This window comes from Athene noctua, chromosome 24, assembly GCF_965140245.1.
Source record: "Athene noctua chromosome 24, bAthNoc1.hap1.1, whole genome shotgun sequence".
In the NCBI taxonomy this organism is placed as follows: domain Eukaryota; kingdom Metazoa; phylum Chordata; class Aves; order Strigiformes; family Strigidae; genus Athene; species Athene noctua.
In genome coordinates, this window is record NC_134060.1 from 8,410,218 (window position 1) to 8,422,981 (window position 12,764).

At 41.2% G+C, this 12,764-nt stretch overlaps 1 protein-coding gene across 4 annotated transcripts in view; it reads right to left on the reverse strand.

Annotated features, from left to right (window-relative positions):
* Window positions 1-2,096: 2,096 nt before the first annotated feature.
* The window catches only part of KDM1A (lysine demethylase 1A), a 44,698-nt gene continuing 34,030 nt past the window's right edge, over window positions 2,097-12,764 (reverse strand). For all 4 annotated transcript variants that reach the window (XM_074926156.1, XM_074926154.1, XM_074926155.1 and 1 more), the window contains 6 exons: window positions 12,606-12,738; window positions 11,648-11,835; window positions 11,112-11,226; window positions 6,630-6,757; window positions 3,689-3,835; window positions 2,097-3,190 (listed from right to left, as the gene is read on the reverse strand). In XM_074926156.1, coding sequence (XP_074782257.1) covers window positions 3,005-3,190; window positions 3,689-3,835; window positions 6,630-6,757; window positions 11,112-11,226; window positions 11,648-11,835; window positions 12,606-12,738 — 897 coding nt within the window. In that variant the 3' untranslated portion in view covers window positions 2,097-3,004. The remainder of the gene's footprint in view (window positions 3,191-3,688; window positions 3,836-6,629; window positions 6,758-11,111; window positions 11,227-11,647; window positions 11,836-12,605; window positions 12,739-12,764) is intronic.

The following is a 12,764-nucleotide window of genomic DNA, read 5'->3' on the forward strand; positions in this document are numbered from 1 at the left end:
GGCCATCTTTTCCAGGTCTGCAAGCTCCAGCTGGCCTTGGGGCGATAGTGCTTCCCCTCAAGCTCCTGCTCCATCCCAGCAATTCCACAAGATACAACCAGAACAAAGGGAACAGTCTGACCTTCACACCACCACTGCTCCCCTCTGCAACCAGTCCCAGTGACCATGAGAAAGTGGGCGATGCAGGGCAGGAGCTGCAGCACAGCAGGTCTGAGGTGTTCAGCAGCTAGCTGCACAGCCTCACCTGTGTCTTCACTGAGCATCAAACACCCTTAAGAGCTGAAAGTACTCTGAGCTGTTCACTAATACCTGTGTGTTAGCAGGAAGCAGCTGAGGAATCGCTCCAGAGCCCCCAGAGATAATGAAGAGGGCAGGGAGCAGCAGGCCACAGATCTTCCAATGAAGACTCAGAAAGCAACAGGCTACCTCAATTCACAGGGCCTTCTCGTCATCTCCTGGCATTCCTATTCCTTGCTTATGCCCAACACCACCATCAGCTAACACCCACCAACTCCCTGCACACCTTCAAAAAGGGTGGGAATTGTCAGGGCTTCATCTCCACCTTCTTATTTCAGTGGCCACCAGAGCTTCCATACCTGTGTGTGAAAGGGCAAACAGGACAGTCTGGTTGTCAGGTGACAGATCTGCCCCGCTCAGTCAGACCGATGGCAACGTGCAAGAGGAAGTTTGTTTACATCTGAATGTCTTCGACAAATTACTGCATGCTGTTTGACAGAATTAGTCTGCTGAATAATCAGCTAAATCTCAGTCAGAATAGAACAAAGCAGCTGAAAATAACATTAACAGGCTGATGCAGAAGTGACTTGTTATTTGTCTCGAAAAGACACCATTTGGCTACGTTAGGTTGAGGATTATTTTATTTTCCAGTGGGCCAGAAGTGTCTGAGTTTTTGACACTTCACTAGAGCAATGAGTCCTCATGGCGAGACAGCACCATCCCCATAGCAACCCACACCACAAATACAGAGATCCATAGGGGCTGGAAGCCTGGCTGTAGGACATAGCACCTCAATTCTCAGATCCTTTTCCCATCTTCAGCCAGACTAGCCAAGAGACTGGATCAGTTGTTGGACTTCAAGGGCCTGTCACACTTTCATCCCAGAACAGGATTTCTCTGGGCAGTAGTGCCTTTTACCTGAACATGAGGCAGGGAGTCTCGAGTCTCCAATTCCTCACTATTCACTCTCAGTCACCCTCTGGACACCCCTTCTCCATGCCCTGATGGACTTCCAATTCCTGCCCCACTTCACTGGCAGTTTTCTGACCAACCATCACAAAGTGGTCTGTCTTGTTCCCTAGAAGGGAAAGTGAGGATGAGCAGTGTTGCTGAGGATTACCCCTTCCAACGAATGGCTCAAGTAGCAACAATTTGCCGTTAGAGATACGGGGAAGCTAGCGCTAATTTAGACAGTTTCGGGATAGAAGGTCCCCCCCATGGCACCAACTCCAGCCACTTCAAAAGGGCTTAGTCCTTGACACAAAGTCTGTGCCCCCTCACAGGCTGTTACCCCGGCCACATCAGAGTCCTCCCCCTCACCGCCTGTCAGGACTGCCTGTGGAGATATCCCTTCACAGACTCCAACATCTACAGAGAAAGGCACCAGGAAACTACAGAATCAGGAGGAACAACAAGCTCCAGAGACACAAGAAAACTACAGAATCAACGATGCTGGAAAGTCTCTGGCCAAAGACAATACAGCTATAAACAACCAGGGGCTGCAGTTGTGTGTGTTTTCTTCAGGAAGAAGTGTGGGCAATGTAATTGTAGAGGGATGAGCATGGAGCAAAGAGGAGGTACTGATCCTCCAGCAGAGAAGAAGGTGCAAGGACAGAAGCAAGTCGGGACAGACTGCATGTGTACAAAATGTGGGGTCAGAGAGAGTGACAACAGAAAAACTGAAAACTAGAGAAAACAGTGTGAACAGAGACTGTGGTTTGATAAAAACTGTAGAAAGAGGAGGGTGAGAAAACTTGGAAGAAATAGAAAAGTCTAATTCTAAATGGGGAAAGGAGGAGAGGGAAAAAGGACCTAAATGTTTAAATAAGACTGCTCTGTGCAATGAAAGGAAGGCTCTATGCACAGAATTAGTAAGGAAAATATTTGGAAAAGCAGCCAAACCAAAGCCATTCTCAGAGCGTAACAGCAGCAGCTGCAACACCATCTCATCAACCCAGCAAAAATTAACTCAACAGGTACACAGAATGCCTAATGCAGCATGCAGAAGTCAAGATTAGGTCTGTCAGCTAACTTACCGTCTAGGCAACTCTGTTTCTATATAAACAAATACGAATAATATTTCTAGTTTTTAACTTTAAAAATATCCAATTGTGATGATTTCTTTTGTTCAAAGTATTTAATAAAACAGAATTCTTTAGCACACTCTTAGTAATATCAGCTTTCTTTCTAAAACAGGATGCATACAGTGTAGCAGCCAATGGGCCATTTTGGAAGGGCATGATTTACTGTTACTGGTAGGGAAACAGTTGCACCAAATTCCCAAATGCCAGATAAAATCGGTCGAAAAATATATTCTTCAAAACAATAAGAATTAAAAAAACCCAAGAAAGTTTACATAATTTCTACACTAAGCTACTATTCGTAGCAACCAGCTTCTAGAGGGCCTTGTGCAATTACCAAACTGTAAATACACATCTAGGTAGGAAAAAAAAAACAACTAAAAAACCTCCAGCTATAAGCTTGACTTTCAAAAAGTATCTGCAGAGTCAAAAAGGTCCCTGACCAGCTTGGCAATAAAGGTTTTTTGTACACTGACAGTTCATATAGCTGTAGGAGATTTTGTAAAAGGATGCCAAGCCCAAGGTTAGGTAAGTTTTTGTAAGGCCATTCTAATAGAAATACTATACAGTAACTCATGGCTGAGTCCTTTCAGCAGATACGGATCCAGACTACGTGAATATCTTCATCCCAAAGAGTCCACAACAGCAGCACCGTGGTCTTGTCCCTCCTGATGTCACTCCTTTTCTTACATGCTGGCAGCTTGTTGTGGGGGGACCCCCGGTGTGGGCTGGCGAGGCAAAGTGTACATGGCCCCGAGAAACTGGTCTGCAATGCGACCGGCTTCTCTCAGTCCACTCAGCAGAGCACCATGAACAGTTGCAGGGTAGTTGCGAATTGTATGTTCTCCCGCAAAAAACAGGCGAGGAATAGGCTGAGGGAACAGAGAGCACTGTTAAGGGTGGTTCACGTTCTGTCAGATTCTGCAGCAAACAGATGTTCTAGGAAGAATGTTACAAAGTCCTCTAATCAAACCACAGCCTCCATTAACACCAAGGTGGTGCATACAATTAAAATATTGTGATCTGTCCTAAAAATTATCAAGAAAATCTTTATATACACATTTCATTTGACAGGAGAGTTTCATGTTTGTAATATGAGGAAATATTACACAATAAATGTAAAATATTACAATACTCTGTTCAGACATTACCAAATTGACTTTCTGAATAACAAAAAGCTCTTTTTGCAGTAAACAAATTACACCAAACCTGGGAATGCAGAATTCATGGATGGAAAATGGAATTATTTTACAGGTTTCAATCATTCATCAGAAGATGCAAGTTACCTAAACTTGTGTTTGAACATGTGTACAATTAGAAAAATCATCCTCGTTGGCATTTTTTCTAAAAAGACTCAAGACATCTCTCACCTGAGGAGCACCTGGAATGGCTGGCCCTGGGGTAATCGGCTGAGCCATCAAATCATAGTCATTTCCAGAAGATCCAGCTGCTACATAGGAGTATGAACCCCGGGCCCATGGGTCAGCACGCCAGCGGGACACCACAGTCTCTTTAGGCTGAGACAAGACAGAAGGCTCACTTGTTGACAGAATGCAAGTTCTACAGTTCATGCAAAATGTAAAAGATGCAAATTGCAATAATAAAAGACACAAAGTCTTTGAGATAACGTTGATTCCTTAATTCCTTCCAGTACATTACCAGAGCCCTACTGCACATCACTCCTGCATTGGAACTCAGACTTTGTGGTCACTGTACCTGCACACCATGTACTGTTGCTGTTTCTTCTCTGATTATCAACATAACAACAACACACACTTTGTAATCCTTTCTTTCAGCAACAGCTCACCTGAATATCCCTTCTGATTTGACTATGATGTAGACTTATATAAGGTCTGCAACTCATCTGGGAAAAGGACCACACGAAGGGCACCTGCACAAACGCCTATATATTTTTCCAATCCATCTGGTTTGCCAAGGTAACAGTCATGATGAAAGATATTCCACTGGGAGATGTGACAGTAAGAGCACCACCAGGACTCAAACTACTATCACTCTAAGGGGTAACAGCAGGCAATAGAAAATGGGACATCTTCACAACCTTGCAGACATGGCAGTGAAAAGCAATGGGTGTGAATCTTAAAGTAGCCCCAACTCTGTCCAAATGAGTTCTAACAGGAATCATACCCTGTAAAAATGCAAATATCAAGACAGAAGCCTCATCTCCTCTCCTTGGGCATGAAGATATTTTTATGGAATTGCTTCTAATTGAACAGACCTTCCCACAAAGGAAGAGAAAGAGGCTTTATCCAGCAAGGGCATTATCCAGAAACCAGTCCAGCAGGCACTGTACCCCATCATGGCATGGGAAGTCTCCTGGACCCCAACACCCACAGATCTGAGCTGATGTCTCCAAGGCGGGCTTCAGCTGGGCTATATCTGATGCTTTCTGCTGAGGCAGGAGGACTGGGGCTATGTTCCAAGGTGTAATACACCACTAGGGGCTGGAGATCACATTTCCCTACACAGTCTGATGACTTAACTGAGAAAATTTCTCACCATAATTTTCAACACTTTTTTATCCAAAAAGTAAGAAACTGAGCGATGAGCCAGCCCTCATACATTGACTACTTCTTGAGAAAAAAGTAAACTCACATTTCATCCTGGTGGGATGGAGACCACTGTGATGGCACTCTATGCTTTCACAGCTATGTCTGAGAAAGAAAACTTTGAGGCATTTCATAGACTTCTAAATTGTCTCTAGTAACCACATGAAGCATTGCTGCCTAACAGGGAATAAAGCCCCACCGAAATTTAACTTCACTGAGCCAGTTTGGAAGGTATGGCTAACCTAGACACAACTGTAGAGCTTGATACAAGAGTATGGGTTCCCCAGCACTGAGAGCACACCAGCACAAACTGCAATGTGGTGTCGTGTGCCCACACACCCACGTATGGGCAGGAGTCAACACCTAATTTCACCCTGACAAGGAAATACTGTAATTAGGATTCCCTTTGAACAGGGAGAAGCATGGTTAGAGTACAAAACATGTACTACAATGGAAGTGGTACAAAACTGGAATCCTGCTCTGCAGAGGGCACAACGCTTGCAGGGGTTAGCTGTACAGCAAGGCTGAAAAAGTTTCCATGTGTTGAAGAACAGCAGGAGAAAAAGTGGTTGTATTTATCATCAGGAAGTGAAAAACCAAACTGGAAAGAGCAAATATGACAGTAACAAGAAGCAGCACAGGAACAAGGAGGATGGCTCACAGAAGTGTTACTTTTGTTTAACTTTTCTACTTCCCTGTTCTGGACAGATACAGGAACTGCACTTGCACAGCAAACCCCACTTCATCTATAGCTGTTCACCCAGCACAAGAGATGAGAGTGCAGTTTATCCAGACTGGTAATGGCTGTCCAGAAGACAGCCCCAAGCAAATCTCTTCACTATCAGGTGCTCATAGCACATAAGCAGGTTAACTGTGAATACATTAAAATAGACTCACTCAGAGATCTTGCCTTCACAACTGAGAACTGCTTTCTCCTTTGAAAGACTGACCAGATATATGGTCATATCTGGTGATATTCCATAACAAGGGATTATTAGTTAATGCACTGAAATATTTTAAAAGTTCCAATAAGTTCTCTAAATTTGATGTTTATCTACAGTAGAATCCATACTTCTCAAGATTCTGCAGTTTGCTAGTGTGTGTTTTTTTCACCTCAAAACCCTACTAGAGCATAGCTGCAGTAAAACACTTAGCTCCTGGTTCACTCTAGGCTGATTTCCACACACTACGTGATTTCTACAGCACCTGTAGACAGAAGAGTCTCAAAGCTCCTCTCAGAGAGAGATCTCATTAGGAAGTGAAAAAGTCTTCTCAGAGGTCAGTGAAGGAGCTGTGGATTTATGAGAAAGGCAAGCCTGAGGTTTCCTTCTCTTGCATTCTCCAGTACGAGACGTAAAATCCAACTAATTGAGCATTTCCAAAATCTGACATTTATTCATTAACTAAAAATCCATCCTTGCAGTCAGCGCTGAGGATTTGTTCATCACACAGAAAGCTGTAGGATATTGGGGGTGATAAAGCCATGTTCAGAAAGAGCTTTACAACTATTCTGCAGTAAAGGCAATTAAGTGAACCTGCTCCTCGCATGAAATATCAAACAAATAAACAGTTCAATTTACACCTGGCCAAGTGCTCAGAGAAGACTGGTATATTAAAAGTCACCATGTATTTTTTTTATTACTTTACTACATACACCGACCAGCTCAATACCAGAGCCAATACTGAGAACTGCAGTACGTTCTGAAAAGCAGAGAAGTTACCCCAAGATGCTGCCTGCACTAACCTGGGGCACAGCGCTGCTACCAAATATGCCTTTGAGGATGGCAAGGCACCGTCCAACGATGACATCATCACTGATATTTTCCATGATCCCGGCTGCTTCTCCTGCTACCAAAGCCAACAAAATTGGAGCTGGGAGGGTGGGGAAAGAGAGAAAAAACAACTGAATTACTGAAATCAAACTTTTTAATCAGACAAGTTGGACTTGAATAGGCAGCTAAATCACGAGATTAAAAACTAAACAAACCCAACAGAAGTGGTCCTAAATTTTCCAAGATTTTGTCAAATTACTGAAAGGAAAACCAGTTAATATTGTACTATTTAAAATTATCAGTAGACCTGAGGTATTAAAAATTAAATACACACATCAGGAAGTACAGCATGCAGAAGAGAAAAAAGTTTTCTTTAGCGAAAACATCTCTTGTTTGACGTAGGAGGTTCCACTGAGATCTAATAATCATCTGTACTACATTTAAGGGAACTCCGTACCTTCCAAACAATCTAATTTAGGTATGATTATCATCAGCAGAGCAGTTAAGTTGCCTGTATTTCACTCATATGAAGTATCTAGATTTCTTCATTACCAATGCACGTTCACGCTGAATAATCTCAGTGGAGGAGATGGAAACTATGAACATTAGAACAATACCCAGAGAAGCAGCAATTCTAAGAATTCAAATGGACAAATACTAAATAACTCAGCTGCCCATGTGATGCTGTGGTGAAGTGTTAATGTGATTGTAGGATATACAAACAGACAGATGAGGTCATTTTACCTCTGACCAGCTATAGTAAGACATACATTTTTGGTAGTCAAAAATTCAAGGAAAATCTTAGGTAAGTATTGAAGAACTACCAAAATAACCCAATGGCAAGAAACATGCATTTACAAGAAGTAATTCAGACCCAAGCAGTTACTTAGTAAGAAAATCTGTGTTGATCTTTCTCCTCCTGGAGATATTTATGAACTCTTAAATTTAGCAAAGAAAATACTACAGCTAGAAACAGATGTCAAGCATATTGAAATGGGAAATAAAGCCCTTGTTAAAAATTTGGCTTTAACTTTTGTACAGGTTTCCAAAATGATTACTGAATTCCTTATGTCCTGATATATACGGAGATCTCCTGGTACACTGTGATTCCATCAAGTTACTGCTCTTGAAATAAAACTGGCCAAAGTTCAGCCGCAATATACAGGCTGGGAGACTCAGTAATATATTCCAGTTAAAAACAGAAGTTTAAAATTCTGAAGAAGTTAGACTAGTAAGGCTATTATTACTACAGAGACAATTACACTGTTCAAGATACGATTAAGACACCAACATACATGACCTCTGGAACTAGAAGTAGCTTATTAGAGAAAAAAGATACAGGATTGCTCCTCTAGTTAAACTCCATTTTCTGAAAGATTAGCCTAGTCTTTCAAACAATAAAAGAAAGAACAAAAACCTGGTTTCCTATCATCCATCAGTGCTGGGAAATACTGTCATTTCAGCAGCAAAGTTTTTCCTAATTTGCCATCCTTGACAAATGAGATCAACGAACTTTTCAGCAATTATTCACTATACATATTTTTTTCTTGAATGGAAAAACTGCATATTCAAAATGCAGCTTCCATAAATTTGGTCATGAAAACCTGTATTCAGACAATCCCGAAATATTTTTCTGGTAATCCTGCCTTTCCAAGCAAGAGACCCTGTTTTGTAAGCATTTATCCAGACTTTAAAGTGTTGCTATTGAGTTACCTGAATTAATTCAGTACTGTAACAGTAAGCCAGAAGACTGGAGCAGAACAGTGACTATTTTGCTACACAAATACCAAAGTGCTGCTCAGAAAAGCTTCTTGCATGATGAGCATGTGTCACTGCCCCACAGAAAGTTCTCTCCTTGAGGCAGTGATGTTTATGGAGCCTTAATACCAAACAGCAAGCAGAGAACATGGTTTAGCCCGAGATGAGTGAGTAACCACAAAACTATGACAGAGAAAAGGCCTCATCTTTTTCATCACATGTCTCTAGGAAAAACAAAAGAGCCAGGCAAGAAAACAGAGACTGAAGTGTCATCGGACTTCCTGAAAACCCCAAGTGTTTCTTCCAGGAATTCCTCTGCCCTGTACTGATGGAGTATCTCCATCTTAAAGCGTGTCTACGTGGCTAAAACAATAATCCAACAGCACAGGCCAGCTGCTCTGGGACACACATGGCATTCCAGAGGCTAAGGTTTTCTCAGCCATCATAACCTGAACTAGACTTAAAGCACTGGGGGGATTCCTGTCAGAGCTACAAGCAGTCACCCCACAGCAGTACAAACACATGCTCCCTTTTCATCTGAGTTTCACTTCATTCACCCACTTACCTTTAAACACTTGTCAGAGACCAGCTGGTCTCTGCAGCACAAGACCTTTAAAGAGCTTCCACAGAGGTAATACAGCATGTGCTGTGATACTTCCAGGTTTTTTTGTTTCTGGACTAGTAATTGCTCTTCAATCTGCTCAGTTTAAATAGTGTCTGACCAGAATGCTATGGCTACAGAAACACAGAATATCAGCTTCACAAGTTCAGTCCAGTCTACTTTAATATTTCACAGTGCAATCACATTAACTGCCATCTAACTATCTACAAGACACAATAACCTTTTTTTTATTTCAGCCATCTGACTTGTGCTTTAGCATAGGATTTTACAGCATTTCTATTTTATTTCTACATGCTCTACCTATTTTCATGAGAAAGAAGGTTTTGCATCTAGCAGCAAAACTTTTGTATGTGAGATGGTCTTTACATCTAAATCAAAACCCCAACACTACTTGTTAAGTAACAGCCACTTTAAAGCCACAAAAGCAGATATATGAACAGCCTTGTTATCCAAAGCTCGTTACTTGTATTTGTTTAATAAGACTTGATGGGACATTTTAACAATTAAATACCCTAGGAAGGCACCTTCTTTGCACAGCAATTTTCTCCAGTTAAAACAAAAACCTAGTCGCCCCATGACAGAGTTGAAGAAAACCCACCAGTACTTTAAACAGTCATCTGCAAGAGAAGTAACTCAATGAATAGTGCTCACCATATATACACCTTTGCTTTTAGTATGATAAATGGTAATGAACAAAACCTGTATGTTTACTAAAAATATCTTCTGACAACCTCTTGTGGCAAACACCAGCTGCAGAGAAAACTACTAATGGCAAAGAAAACCCTGTAGAAACAGGCAGAGCAACACCTTTTGCCTACTTAAGCATTTTCTGAAGAGGAGTTCTGAAGTTATCTGTCAGTTCTAAAGTTATCAGTCTACAGTCATAACCACTTTGATGCTCAGAAGAGGAAACAAAGTCATTCATTCAACAAATCAGAGACGCCACATCTTGCCCTTCCTCCAGGGCACACTGCACCTTAACTATCTGGGCAGGCCTGCAGCTCATCAGGCTGGAACAGCACTGCTCAGGAGGGGGATGGAGTATCAAAGTGTCCAGTCTGCTCCGCTGGAACCTGAGTGTTCACTGCTCTGTAAAGGCTGCACTGCACCCCCCTGCTAAATCAAAGCAGGATAACCTGCAACCCAGCCCCATAAGAGAATACACAAGTCAAGAGCACCCCTTACATCTGAAAAAAAATGTAATTTATCTTGGTTAGTTCCTAGATGCTTAAGTTTGAAATCCTGGGCAGCAAAGTCACCTGTACCAGAAAGGATTTATGATCACAGATGAAAGGGGCTCATCAACAGTTATCAAATAATTCCAGATTAAACAGCCCAGCGAAAGAGGTCTGCCTTCAAACTGTCAGTTCAACTTCAGAAGCATTCAGGAAGCTGAGGTTTTCAAAACTATGACTAAATTGGATGCCAGTCCCATTTGCATTATTTCAAAGAGACTTATGAACTAAGAAATGCTTTTAATTCAGAAATGCTGCAGAGATAAAACACCTTTCCTTGGAGAACTCAATACATTACAATAAAGCAGATTAAGACAACACTGCTCTTTTGCAAACAGAATACACATTATTTTCTGTATTTCTGAAATACTATGAACATGTTAGATCAGTTTTTTGGTTTTTGTTTTTTTTTTTTTTTTTTTCTTAATACAGCACAATAAAACCAAAAAGGTTTGTTTTTTCAGAATACCAGTGGCAACTAAAGAGAAGCAACCACAGTAACACTAAATTACAGGACAGCTTCACCACGGTGCAAGACAATAAAGTAGCCTATAAAAGTGCAAGTGTTACAGCAGACTGGCAGCAATGCAATTTAACAGACATAGCCTGGAATTCAGCATTAATAAACCCATACTCATCCATGTTCTGCCCTAATTTACTATAAAACGGTTTGCAAGTCAGTGGTACTCTCTGCTTCCATTTGTCTTCCTACAAATGCTATCTTCTTACCATATCCATCTAACAGTACCTTAACTAACAGCATCTTAAAAAGTGCTCTTTTCTAGATCTGAAACTATACAAGTAAGACACCGGCAAAAGTAGACATGCACCACAGCTACCTTTGTATAGGTTCCAAAACAGGAAAAGTTCTCCTCTGCTTGCAGTTGTGCTACCAACGTGACCAAACAAATTGACACTTGGATCCCAGAAGACACGATCAAAACACAACACAACCTAAACCAAAAAGAATCAAAGATTAGGAACAGTGCACAGAAAAAATAGACAACTACACTCATTAAATGTTTACCACCAGAAAGGAAAATCTGGTGAATACCTACTGCATATACGTAACACAGAAGGGTGTACAGCCATACTGCCTTCCACGGGATAGCATGCTCTCTCAGTCTACAGATTTGCTGGTTAATGAGCTACAGCAGACACATTGTAGTCACACTTACTTCTAAAATTTAACTCATTAAAAATTGTGGTGGAAATAGAGAAGAGGTCCTTACAGTTCTTTTCAGATAATTTTCAGCATGCAAAACAGCAGTGGAAAAAGTTCTTCCTCTCACCCACCATACCTATTCCCTACACATTTCAGGTTCTACCTACTGCAACCCCTGGTCTGCTGCAGGTCCCTCCATGCCCAAGTCACCTTGTTAAGGTTGCCAAATCCCATACGCTGCACTGCAGAAGTTTTCCACTCAGGAAGAGGTGGTACAAACTGCACTGCTGGAGGCTGCTGCTTCAACACTCCCAAGGGAAGAGTACACAGCACAGCATCACATTTGTAAATGAAAGTCTGACTAGTAGAGCGGGTATTTACAGCTATCACTTCACAGCCTAGAAAGGTGAAAGAAAAATCAATCATTTAATAGGCCAGGAGGCAAGAGCATTGGAATAGAAACTCTAAAGAATCTTCCATAAAAACTTACCCACGTTAAAAAACATTTTGTTTATGGAGACGGCTTTACACTAACAATTACTTAACTTGGATGCAAGTGAATGCTACAGGCCACATAGCTCAATTCCAGAAAGTTTAATTTACACAGCATCTGAAAAAGGCCATACTGGGATAAGTTCATTTAGGCCACCAAATTAAATTTAAATATATGCATAACTAAATAGCAAGTAGAGATTGAGCCTCTCATTGAGTTGCTCTCCCAGCTGACAGTTTCTCAAGCCCAACTTTTTGAAGAACAACAGAAAGATACTCCTTCCATGTGAGTCTATATTACATTCATTTATACTTCTAATACTAGATCCTGTAGAAACAAGTCTTCAGCAATGCAAGACCTCTTACTCCAAACACTTCAATCAGTGAAGAAATGGGAAAATGAATGTAAGCTTGTGAATCAGTAAATACAACTAAAAAGGACAGTGTCAAATCAGTCACAGCAATAAGCAAAAACTGTTAAAAGATTAATAAATTTCTAACAGCTTCCTCCGTAACTAATTACAATAAGAAATGTGGCTGTTCATCTAACCCAAAATGTGTAATGGGAGGGTTTTTATGAGATCAATCTTCACATCTGCTTCCAGAAGCACTGAAATCTAATCTCTATGATCATACTCCCTCAGTGTAGTTTTCCAGAGCAGGTGGTTTCATTTACCTGATGCTGTATAGCGAACCTGTCGAACTGCTGTGTTTAATTTAATATCCAACCCTTCTGCCAAGGCTACAGGCACACAGGAATATCCATTCCTCACAGTCAAGTGACTGCCTGTGAATTCAAAGTCATCATCCTAAAATGAAGATGCATAAAAAGCAT